This window comes from Rattus norvegicus, chromosome 18, assembly GCF_021556685.1.
Source record: "Rattus norvegicus strain SHRSP/BbbUtx chromosome 18, alternate assembly SHRSP_T2T, whole genome shotgun sequence".
NCBI lineage: Eukaryota > Metazoa > Chordata > Mammalia > Rodentia > Muridae > Rattus > Rattus norvegicus.
In genome coordinates, this window is record NC_141551.1 from 16390733 (window position 1) to 16402791 (window position 12059).

At 42.7% G+C, this 12059-nt stretch overlaps 1 protein-coding gene across 6 annotated transcripts in view; it reads left to right on the plus strand.

Annotated features, from left to right (window-relative positions):
- Fhod3 (formin homology 2 domain containing 3) overlaps window positions 1-12059 on the plus strand; it is a 440137-nt gene that overhangs the window by 186050 nt on the left and 242028 nt on the right. For all 6 annotated transcript variants that reach the window (NM_001415720.1, XM_087591989.1, NM_001415719.1 and 3 more), the window contains 1 exon segment: window positions 7583-7650. In NM_001415720.1, the coding sequence (NP_001402649.1) occupies window positions 7583-7650 (68 nt within the window).

Consider the following 12059-nt stretch of genomic DNA (forward strand, 5'->3'; position numbering starts at 1 on the left):
TCCCCCCTTACACACAGCCTTACTCCCCCCTTATACACAGCCTTACTCCCCCCTCTTACACACAGCCTTACTCCCCCCTCTTACACACAGCCTTACTCCCCCTCTTACACACAGCCTTACTCCCCCCTCTTACACACAGCCTTACTCCCCCTCTTACACACAGCCTTACTCCCCCCCTTACACACAGCCTTACTTCCCCTTCTTACACACAGCCTTACTCCCCCTTACACACAGCCTTACTCCCCCCTTACACACAGCCTTACTTCCCCCTCTTACACACAGCCTTACTTCCCCCTCTTACACACAGCCTTACTCCCCCCTTACACACAGCCTTACTCCCCCCTCCTACACACAGCCTGTTGCCATGGCTGACTTTATTCAGCATCATTTGCGCATCCCAGCATGGGCACCGCAGACTTGGTCGCTCCTTCCATGTTGGGTAGCTTGTAAAGGCACTTGCTGAGGAAGCCTGGCCACCTGAATTTCATCCCTGGGCTGCCTGTAGAGGCGTAAGTAGTGAACATACTTTAAAATTGTCCTTTATTCTACATATGCACACTGTGGCAAATGTGCCACCTGCCCATAAAATATGTATTCATATTCTCTCAATAGGAATGATATTATTAATAACAACAATAATAATGGCCTTTAAAAGTTGAAGGATCTTTTTGTTCCTGTATGTGTTTTCTCTAAACACCATGGTGATATTTCAGTGTCCTGGCTAGGATACCAGCAATTTCAGTGGCTCAGGTGTTTGCCTCACTTTTATTGTGCAAAAGGAGCGCCTGGCCAGTTGCACTTCTGTCAGCATTTCTCAGTTACTCGTCTCCACTTCCTCAGATCTCAGTCCCAGACCAGGAATTGAGGCACCTCTCTGCCTTCACTTTTATCTGATAAAATGGAGATTTTGGCTTAGATAAGGACGTTCACTCTAGCAGATAGAAGAACCCGACAGGGGCTCACAGGAAGTTACCAGGCACCCATGTCCTCTGAAATTGTCTGAATTCTGTGTGTCTGATTTTTTTCCTGCCATGTGTATATGATGTTTGAGTAAAAGAGTCTAACTCTAAAATTCTTTTTAGAAATTACTGGAATAAATGATTCACAGAAATACTGTGTTGGTTAATCTCTATTGTTGTTTTGATGGGATTTACAACCACCTAGGAGATAAGCCCTAGGTGTATGTGCTGGGGTGTTTTCAGAGAGGTTGCACTTAGGAGGGAGGACCCACACTGAATGTAGGTAGCACCAGTCTGTGGGCTGGGGCTCTTGGATTGGATAAAAAGGAGAAAGTGGGCTGAGTGTCAGCATTCGTTGCTCTTGGCTTCCTGACTGTGGCTGCCCTGTGACTAGTTGCTCTTCTCTCTTGATGCTACAACTACAATGGGAGCTGCTCTCACTACCACTCTTTCCACATGATGGCCTACTGGACTATATTGTCACACTGTGAACCAAAGCGAACCCTTCCTTCCTGAAGTTGCAGGGTATTTTCTCACAGTGAGATGAGAAATATAACACATCAAAGTAAAGTTCATTTACTTGCTGCCTTTTCCTTTTAAAATATCAGAATGCAATAATGAGGCAAGGGTTGTAGGATGAGGCAGTCCGTATGTCCTGCTGTGTGTGAGTCAGATGGCCCCTTTGAGCCCATGAGAGTATTGTCCCAAGTGGGACTCAACAGGAGCCTGTAGGAATTTAGACTAAGTGCTTTCCATCTAGGAAGGCTACTTGGCCACTGGCTGTTTTTGGGCATAGTCCATGAACTTTTTTTTTTCTCACCACTTCACTGTGCCCGATGTCTGAAAAGAAAATGGCAGACAGCCCCAGAGCTGGTGGCGGTGGCACTCATTGCTTGTGTCTTCAGCCAAAGACCACAGTGGTTGACTTCCTCTGTAACTGAGATGTGACTGCCATCTTGTGTCCCCTCAGCAAACAAGGGGTTCCCATGTCTTTACCTAAGTTTTCTTGTAAAACTCTTGGTTCCTGGGTTTGCCATTTGGTGAGAAAATGTGTTTTGTAATCATTAACCCTAAAACCAGTGGTTTTATGGGATTACTCTAGATATAATAGATATCTAGATATTTCCCCCTTTTTTCTTGAATTCAGTTAGATTCTCTTTCTCCACACTCATTCGCTGATTAAATGGGTTGCATCTTCTCACTGTTTTTACCCATGAGAGTTCCGGTCTAACTTTCTCCAAACATTAAGGCTGTCTTCCTTGCCATATTGACAGCACAACTAACTGTGGGCTGAAGTTATTTGTGCATGTGGAACCTGCCATCCCAAATCAGACATGTGAGTCTCAGAACACAGTCGCAGAAGATAGATCTAGACTGCACAAGTAGAGAGCCCTGTGGCTACCAGTCATTCTCAGAAGACTTGTCAGAGTTTGTGTGGACAACTGCTTCTAAAGCAGTGGTGGGAGTTCTGCAGGAATGGACCCAAGAGCGGGAGCAACTGTACCCTTTGAAAGCTGACAAGGAAGCTAGATGGACTGTCGCACTTTAAGATGATTCAGCTGTCATTAAGTCTCAGTTTTTGCATAGGGAAGTCTGGACTCAACACAGACAGGCTGCTTTGTTTCTCGAACTTATTTTTACTCATGTTACACATCCCACTAGCTGGACGTAGTTAGCCATGGAGCAAGAAAACTAGGATCCGAGCTATGGGAAGGAATACTTGTGCTTTGATCTGAGGTTCTCTGGACCCACATCTCTTCCGAGCAGCACTCTTACCAGTTGCCTGGTAGGATATCTGACATAGTAAGATGCCTGCTGGAATCTGGCCCAACAGCATGCATTATAACCTCTGTAAAGGGCAGAGGATGTGCTATTTACAAATCCTTTCCCTTTGTCATCTTTCCTGGGCCTCTAGCTGGAAGATGCTTCGTGAAATGTGTGCCGAGAACAACAGAGCAGTGATGGTAGGCAGAGGGGCTTTTGATGGTGACTTTGACTCAAGTGCTGCACTTAAGAAGCCATGGCTCGTTTTAGAGTAGGGATGTCCTATGAGTTGCCTTTCCAATGACAATGAATGTGAGCTGTACCTCACAGGCTTTGTCACTTGTGGGGATGATGCTGTTCTGAGAGGTCGTGGAAAATTGGGGAGTGGGGACTGGTTGGAGGGATTGGGTCACTCTTGGTGGGCTTTGAGGGTTATGATCTGCCTCTTGCCTGAGTTCTCTGACTTCTGAACTGCCTGACTCCTCCATGACTGCCCTGCTCTTCCCACCTTCAGACCAGGTACCTAAATAAACTGTTCAATTCTGGAGTTTCTTCTGCCAGGTGTCTTGCCACAACCACCAGAAAAGTAACTGTTAGATATGACTTCCCTTTCACCTGCACTGGAGATGGCTCCACTATGGCTCTCCTGTGACAGAGGGGCCAGCCTGTGACTGTTGTTCACCTGGTGATTGTAACAGATGACTAACAGCTTTGGAGAACTTGACGAGAGGGTACCTGGCCACTAAATATGAAATATCTATCTGTCATATAGCATACAGATTTTAGCTGTTTCGTTCATTTGAGCTGCTCTGTGGGCTGGAGAGAGTACCTGGCAGTCAAGAGCATGTGTTACCCTCACAGAGGACTTGAGTTCGATTCCTAGCACACACATAGCAGCTAACAAATGTCTGTAGCTCCAGTTCCAGGGAATCTGATGCACTCTTCTGGTTTCTGTGGGCACTGTAGACATGTGATATACAAATGCACAGAAATACCTATGCACACAGAATCAAAATAAATCTTTAAGAAACTAGAATCCTCTTTTAAGGGAGAATTCCCTTACATGAGGAAAGTCATTCTTATGGAAGGGTGCTATTTGATTGTGTGGTTTTGCTTGGAATGGGAAGTATTTAAACAAACGGTGGCCCAAATTAAAGATGTTGGACTAGAAAACGTTCTGTCTGAAGGAATTTTAATTTGTTTAAATTCAGTGGCAGTTGGGAAAGAGGGAAACAAGGAGTTTGGAGACCTTTCAAAGATGTCTTTGGCTTTTCTAGAGGATGTTTCTTACTGAAGGGGGAGAATCAATATTGGAACCTCTCTAAGGTTTCTGTCCTTGTGCACTGTGGAGTCGCCTAGGATGCCTTAGAGGTTAGGATACAGTGGGAGCACTACACTCATTAAAAGCAGAGGCCACAATGTAGCCCAGTGTTACATTGCTGACCTAATATATAGAATGCACTGGATTCAGTTCTCAGCACTGCAGAAAGGCGTACTATCAGGTTGTCTAAAGAGTAAAATGCACTGGTGTCCTCTAGAAACTTAGAGAGCTTAAAATAAAAGGTTGGGAAAGATACAGAAATGCTAAAAACCTAAGTGACTACATCAATTTCAGAAAAGTATTTGAAATAAGGAATAAGGAATACTATCAAAGGTAAAGACAGACATTATATGAAGATCAAAAGTCAGGGAACCAAGAGGTCATAACATTCCCAAGTGTGAACACAGCTAAGGACAGAACTAGAAAGCAGCTAACACAAAAATTCATGGAGCTGAATGCAGAAATGCAGAAATGCAGAAATGCAGCCTGCTAGCTGGACAGCTCAGCAATCCTTTCACGTCCCTCTATAAAAGGAGCAAATGGAACTTACAGAAGCCAGGCACGGTAGCACATGGCTTTAATCTCAGCATGTGGGACCAAGAGGCAGGTGAGTATGGATGAACTTAGAGCCAGCTAGGTCTATATAGTGAATTCAGACCAGCCAAGACTACATAGTAAGACCCCATCTTTATGTAAACGTGCGTGAGTTAATCAACACGGTTGCTTGATTGAGTGGATAGTTAGAGACTGCTAATTATGACAGAATACATACCCATTTTCAACACACGGATGATTCATCAAGATATTCTGGTCATAAAATACACCTTAATAAATCTAAAAGAACTGGTACCATAAAATCATATGTTTTGACAAGTTACCTGAAAAATCCTGGATATTTACAAATTAGTGGTATTTCTAATAAACCAGTCACAGAATTAGGTTATTTCTGCTTGGATTTTAAAGATTTTGTATTTTTAAATGAATGTGCATGTGTGCACGTGGGTATATCTACAGGTGCCCATTTAGCTCCGAAGACTCCTGGAGCTGCAGTTGCAGGTGGTTGTGACACAAGTCCTGGGAACTGAACTTGGGCCTTTGGAAGAGCAGTGTGTGCTCATAACCACTCAACCACTGCTTTAGCCCCTTCACATTTTAGTTTAATGAAATATTCACTATGAATACAATTTGAATGAAGGGAAGCATGTCAGAATGCTTAGGAGACAAGGTCAGTGTTGCTTAGCAGTGATTGGGAATCATGGCTGATTTACAAAAATAAAAACATCAAATTAATCAATAAAGGTCCTGCTTTAAGAAACTTTAAAAAATGGGCTTGGGACGTGGCTCAGCAGTAGAGTGCTTGTGTAGCATGCTACAGGCCCTGCTCGATCCCTTGCACAGCAAAAACGAAAAGTTCCACTTAGCTATTTCCCAACAGACAATAGTTTTTAAAAGAATTAGAAACTAGAAAAAAGAAGAGCAGTTGAAATCCGAAGGAAATGCAAGGAAGAGACTAATCAATGACTAACACCCCAGAAACAGTGAGAAAGCCAGCAAAACCCAGGGGTGACTTTTGAAAAGAGTGACGTGATTGCCAGGACTCTCCTCAGGCCAATAAATCAAAAGGCGACCCAGTCACAAATGATCAATAACAAAGCTAAGAGAGATGTGTAGTCAATAAAAGGGAAATATTACAAATAGCTCCCTTTCTTTAAGATCATAACAATTTGTATGAACTAGATACTTCCTTAAAAGATATCAGTTACCAGAGTTCACTCAAGAACCTGTATAGTCCTTCATCATAGGAAGGGCCTGCCACTTTCAGAGTTAACAAATATAGTCGGTGCGTCCTGCTCATGACTACAATTCTAATTACCAATTAAATCATTACATTTCTCTAAGAGTAGACATGTTATACTAAAAACACTGGAATCCATAGCATACAATTGTCTCAAAGGGCCCTTGCTGGTGTCACGTGATCCGACACCGTGCACAGTGCAAGCAGAACATGCTATGCTCGGAATCCAGGCTGCAGTGAAATCACAGGAAGCAGCAGAGGCGAGGGATGCCAGATGCACTTTGAAATTCATTACCTGTTGGTTATGAATCAAGTTTTGCTCATTGTGCATTCAGAAACGTTTTATTGTTGGCGTGTGTGTGTGTGTGTGTGTGTGTGTGTGTGTGTGTGTGTGTGATTCAGTTACCTGACCTGATGAGGGACTGTCCATAGTTTAAGAGGTTACATGCTAAGAGAGTTAATGTTCTACTCAATCACGTAAGTTCCTGATTTCTAAGTGATTCTACGCTAAGGGCCAGTCTTAGCTTGGGGAGGGGTTCTGAGGAAGGGGTGTCTGGGAGCAGTGAAAGAAATGACTGGAAGATCAATCATGGGTACAGGCTGATGGGCTATGTCCTGCTTGAGACAGCTTTCCAGACTTTTCTCTCTTACAATTCTAAACAATTTCTGGATGGTTCATCCCTTATAGTTCAATCTTTTACACATCAATTCAGCCATTACCCCAGGTTTCCTTTTGATTATTCAATGAATCAGTGTCCCATGACGTCAGACCCTTGATTCTTAGACAGCAAGCACATGTTTGTTAGTTTGTCTGTCTGTTTGTTTAACTTTGCAGATGAATTCAGAGATCTGCCTGCCTTTGTAAGCACAGGCAATAAGCTAGCTGGGTGGAATCTTGCCTGATCTCACTATTCCCACCACACCTGGGCCTAAGTTCTGTCCCTGGCTAACCTTGAACTCAGTTATCTGTCTGCCTTTGTATCTTTCTTACAAACTGGTTCCTAGTGCAGCTGCCTCTGTTCTTTTAGGTTCATGAAGCCCCTCATATATTTGCATCCTTATATTTTGTATAGTTGAGAAATTATATATTTTTGAACTCATGTTTTCAGAGTTTACTCCTATAGCCTTAAGGGCTGTCCTCTGAAGGTCTTAGCATTTACCATTTTGCTGAGACACAGACATGCCCTCACCTCCTGGACTCATGCTGCTTCTAATTATCATGGACTCATTAACTTTGGCAGACAGAACATTCCCCAAAGGAGGAACATGAAGATATATACATTATTATACAAGCAAGCATTATGGCCACCGTAACCATCAACACTCATGGATGCACGTACCCTGCTGGCTTGTTCCATGGCAGGAACCATGTCACTCCATCCCTTGTGTGTGGCCATGCAGGATTCAACAATTCTATGTCCTACTTTATCACTCAAACCCCCAATTTAATACAAACGATTTCTTGAAATCTATTGCATTTGGGCTGCATTGGTTTTCTCTGTATTTGGCCACCAAGTGGAAGGATCTATAAACCAGAAGGCAGTCTGTTAAACACTGAAGAGGATTAGGGTGAGACAGTCTCTCTCTGGGCTGTGTAGCAGAGCAGGCCAGTGTATGAGGTACTTGAGTGGCTGCATTGTTGTCTTCTGGTAAAAAAGTGTCATTCTTCATAACTTTGCATGTTTGTACACTCCATTGACTCCATTGAGTCAACTAAATTAATGGTTATATTCTTTATTTCAGAAAAGCTGTACAACTCCACCGGCCGAGATCTAAGAAGGGCCCTTTTCTCGCTGAAGCAGATATTTCAGGTAAAATGGAAAAGCGAAAGCCAAACTACCACAGTCCTGGTTTTACTTTGCTAGGGAGTTAGATACAGAAAAGCTTATACCTATGTTTATTATAAATAGGAAAGTGTGTTTTGAGGACATTACAAGTTAGGTCAGGGCGTCGAGGAGACGGCAGCGTGAGCCCTGGGCTTGCTGGGCAAAGGGTAGAACCAATTTGGATCTCCAGCACCCAGGTAAATGCTGGGTGGGCGTGATGGCCTGCCAGGATTTCTAGTGCTCATGAGGTGAAAATAGGAATCTAGGGCAGTCTGAATAACTACGCTAGCTGAGCTACTGAGCTCTGGATTCAGGAGAGAGACCCTGCCTCAATATAAAAGGTGGAGAGCAATTGAGGAAGATGACTGATGTCAACCTTTGGCCTCCACATGAGCTTGCACACGTGTGCCTGCAACCCTCCCACACGTGTCCACATGCATATGCACATCACACACACACACACACACACACACACACACACACACAAATTAGATCAGAATTCTAGAGAAGACTATTTTATGTCAAATATTTCAAGTATAAAAAGTAAGGACAACTTAAGCAAATAATATTTTATTCTATATTCCAATTTTTTAAAAAAAACCCATTTAATTATAATTAAAGAGCTGTGTTCTTTCTGTTCCCCTCCGAATCACTACCTGCTCCCCACACCCATGCCTCCTTTCTGCCAATGCTTGCATTTAGTGTTGTGTGTATTCACGTTTCCATCCCAGTGGTAGATACCCACCGCGTATGACAATCTGTGGTATTAACTTCATGTGCATGCTGTCATGTGCACGTGTCCTACTTCTGCTTCTTCACGGACAGTGAATGGGAGTGGGTGTGACTAGCTTTGGCTAGGGTTCTGTTATAACAGAGAGCTCAAGCTGTTCTGCTCGTTCTTCTTTGGGCATGCGGTTTGCTTAATCCCAGTTTTGTTATTATAAATCCAGCTACTGTAGGGTATGCTCCCTCATGCACATGCAAGTCCCTCACCACTAGTTTCATGTTAACACTCCATACACACCAAGCCTTCCCTTTATCCCTGTACAAGAGAAGCCCTTAGTGAAGGGCTAAGTCAGGCTCCAGATACCCATGAGTGGGGTAGTGAAGGTGACCTTCGCACGGAATAGGAATGTTCATTATTTTTTCCATTTTAATTTTACTCATGTATACATTCCACTTTCTTCTAATTCCTGTCTTATCCATGTCTTTCAAAGACTGCCTTTGTTGTTGATAATTTTAGCCAGAGTGAGTTTTTTCCTGTTAAGAGGGACTAGGCAAAAAAGCTGGGCAAACCAAACCAACCAGCCAACCAAACAAACAAAAACAACAACATCAACAACAACAACAACAAGAACAACATCAACATCAACAACGTCATCAACAACAACAACGTCATCAACATCAACAACGTCATCAACATCAACAACGTCATCAACATCAACAACTAACCCATTTACTCACCCACACTCATCTCTTCTTTTACTCCTCTCTTCTTCTTTAAACTTGTTCAGTATACTGCCTCTTCTCTCCAGGATGGGACCCCTTTTCTGGTGGAAATTTCTAGAGACATGTCCTCTTTTCTCTTACATCCCAAGTCTGTTGCTGGGGGCATGGTTCCTCTGTCATGTTATAAGAAACTTGTATCCTTTTATCACATGGAGAACAGGCACTATCAGATAAAACTAAGTCATTCTCCCTCTCAGAAGCAAGCTGAAGGGTTGCCCAGTGGAACAATACACATCAATCAGATGATAACCGCTCTGGATCTAGACACGCTGAGAAAGTTTGAACTGATGGACACATTCACAAGGAATCTAAAACCTTACAATGATAGGCAAGATGACTAGGCAGTGGGTGCCAGTGGACTAGCTGTTTTGAAAAGGGCAAACTTTTACAATCTCTTAAGTTAAAAGGACATCTCTTTTAAAAATGAAAGCCTTTGTAGGTAATAAAGAATAGAAAGCCCCTGGTTTTTGGCACTTAATGAATCTGCACTTAATGAATCTGTTAATGAATTAATAACAAAAGTTACTAACATGCCAGAAACAAGGTACCACTAGACATTAGGTACCTCCTAATGGGAATATAAAGTATGATGTAGTCAAGCCAACATATCAACCCTGGCTTCAGATTCAACTACAAATATTTAAAGACAGAAGCACATGCTAGACATCACTTTAGGGAAATGATCTGCTAAATCCAGATGGTGGGCTGCTCTAAAGGATGACTGACTTTCTTCAGCACATATGTTAATGAGGGTATGGTCATTATCTTCTGTTAGTTAAATGACATTTCTGAGTTTTAGATTCATATAAATGAATTGACGTATGTAGATGTTATTTGGATCTTTTTTTGGTCTTAGCTCCGTGGAGGTAATAAAACACCCGAACCAAAAGGTAAGGAAACTTAGGTGAGGAAAGGGTTTGTTTCAGTTTACACTTCCAGGTCACAGTCTATTGAAGAAGGAAGTCAGGGCAGGAACTTAAAGCAGGAGCCTGGATGTCTGAGCCAAGCTGTTTGCTACCTTATCCCTGGCTCATGTTTATCTACCTTTCTTATATAGCTGAAACACATCTGCCTAAGGATGATGCTGCCCACAGTGGGCTGGCCCTTCATATATCAATCATGGGTCAAGACCATCTCTTACAGACATGACCACAGTTCAATCTGATCTGGGGAATTTCTTGAATAAGGTTCCTCTTCCCAAGTAATGCTTAAGTTGTATTAAACTGACATCCTGTGTAGTGATCATGAAAAAGTTGTAAATATAGACACTGACCAGATGTTTGATTGTTTTTTAAACTTAAAATGTTTCTTATAAATACCTATTTTTATAAGGTTTCTATAGTTGGAAACCACAGAAATAAACTGATGTGTGCTCTGAGAATTGCTTCAGGTTCCATAGCAGGAGAATATAGAATGATGAATAGAAAACAAGATCTCTGTGAATTCATTTACACCTATGCTTGGTGGACTATTTGTTTTACATACAGTGAGAGATTTTCCCAAATTGAAAAGTTAGAAAGAAAACCAAATTAACTTGTTCAGACTTGTTATATAGTATTTGAACCAGTCTACTCCTCGGTGCGTGTCCCTTGAGTTTCTCCTGCGTAGCCTAGAAACAGCTAGGCTAGTACTACGTAGACAAGCATGATGGAAGGTGCTTGCTACAAGGAGTGGGCCCCAAACCACACTGAAGGCCAGCCATGCTGGAGGATAACTGGACCCGACAGGCAGCATGTTGGGAAGGCTTAGGCTGGTCTGCATCTTTATCAGCGCTCATGCTCTTTAGGCCTAGAGGTACTTCAGAGACTCTTACTTTAGGAGCTTAAAGAATAAAGACATTGGATTGAGTCAGTTAGTAACAATAACAACAAGACCCAAGACAAAAACAAAACAAAAACAAAACAAAACAAACAAGCAAACAAAAAACAGGGCTCTTGACTCCAGGGCTAAGGGCATTTGATGCCAAGCTTGAAACCCTGAATTAGACACCAAAGACACACACAGTGGAAGGGAGTGCCAGCTTCCACAAGCTGCTACTCGGCTCCGTCTGCATGTGGCACCATGTGTCTCAACACATGTGCGTGTTCACACACACACACACACACACACACAGCAAATGTAAAACAAAAATATCACAAGCCAATGAATAGCTCCTACAGAAAATTCTGGAATGCGGCAGTAACCCCTTATCAGCTGGTGAGAACATTGCAATTTCATAATCATCTGAAGCCGGTGACTTAAGAATCATGTGTCACTGCCTATGTATTTCAGGATACGCATTTAAAATCTAGGACATTGCCAATTTGGAAAACTTTCTCCACATTTATTATCCACAAGTCTCTCCTTCCCCGGTGCCTTATCTACACGGGCCCATGCATTTTAGCGAAGGGTCTGAGTTATTCTCACGAACACCGTCTCGCCTGTCCGGTGCTTTTTTCCGAGGGCCTTTGCCAGACACTCGGTTCTCTGGTATATTAATATTAGTGATTAGCTTGACTGGTTTCTCGAGAGCTTGTTCGCACTTTTTCACCATGAAGTCATGTGTGAATCTAGTTTTAGTTAAAGCAATAAACATTTGTTACATGCTTAGAAAACCCTCCTGACTAGACATGAGCTCATCTGCATGTCCATTCCACACACACTGCTGGGAAAGAGTGGGAGAGAGGGAGAAGTATTTTTTTATTCCCTTTATACCTACCAGTGTAAAGTAATTTTCCAAAGACTCACGATACTGTCCCGTTTTCTCTTTCTTCCTCAGCCATGATTATCTCAAAGTCTGAGTTCACACAGCTGTCTCTCATTATGTTCAGTCTGACTCCGCCTCTGCCCCTAACTGGCACTGACCCTGCCTCGCTACATCGCTTCCAGGGACCTGTACTATGTCT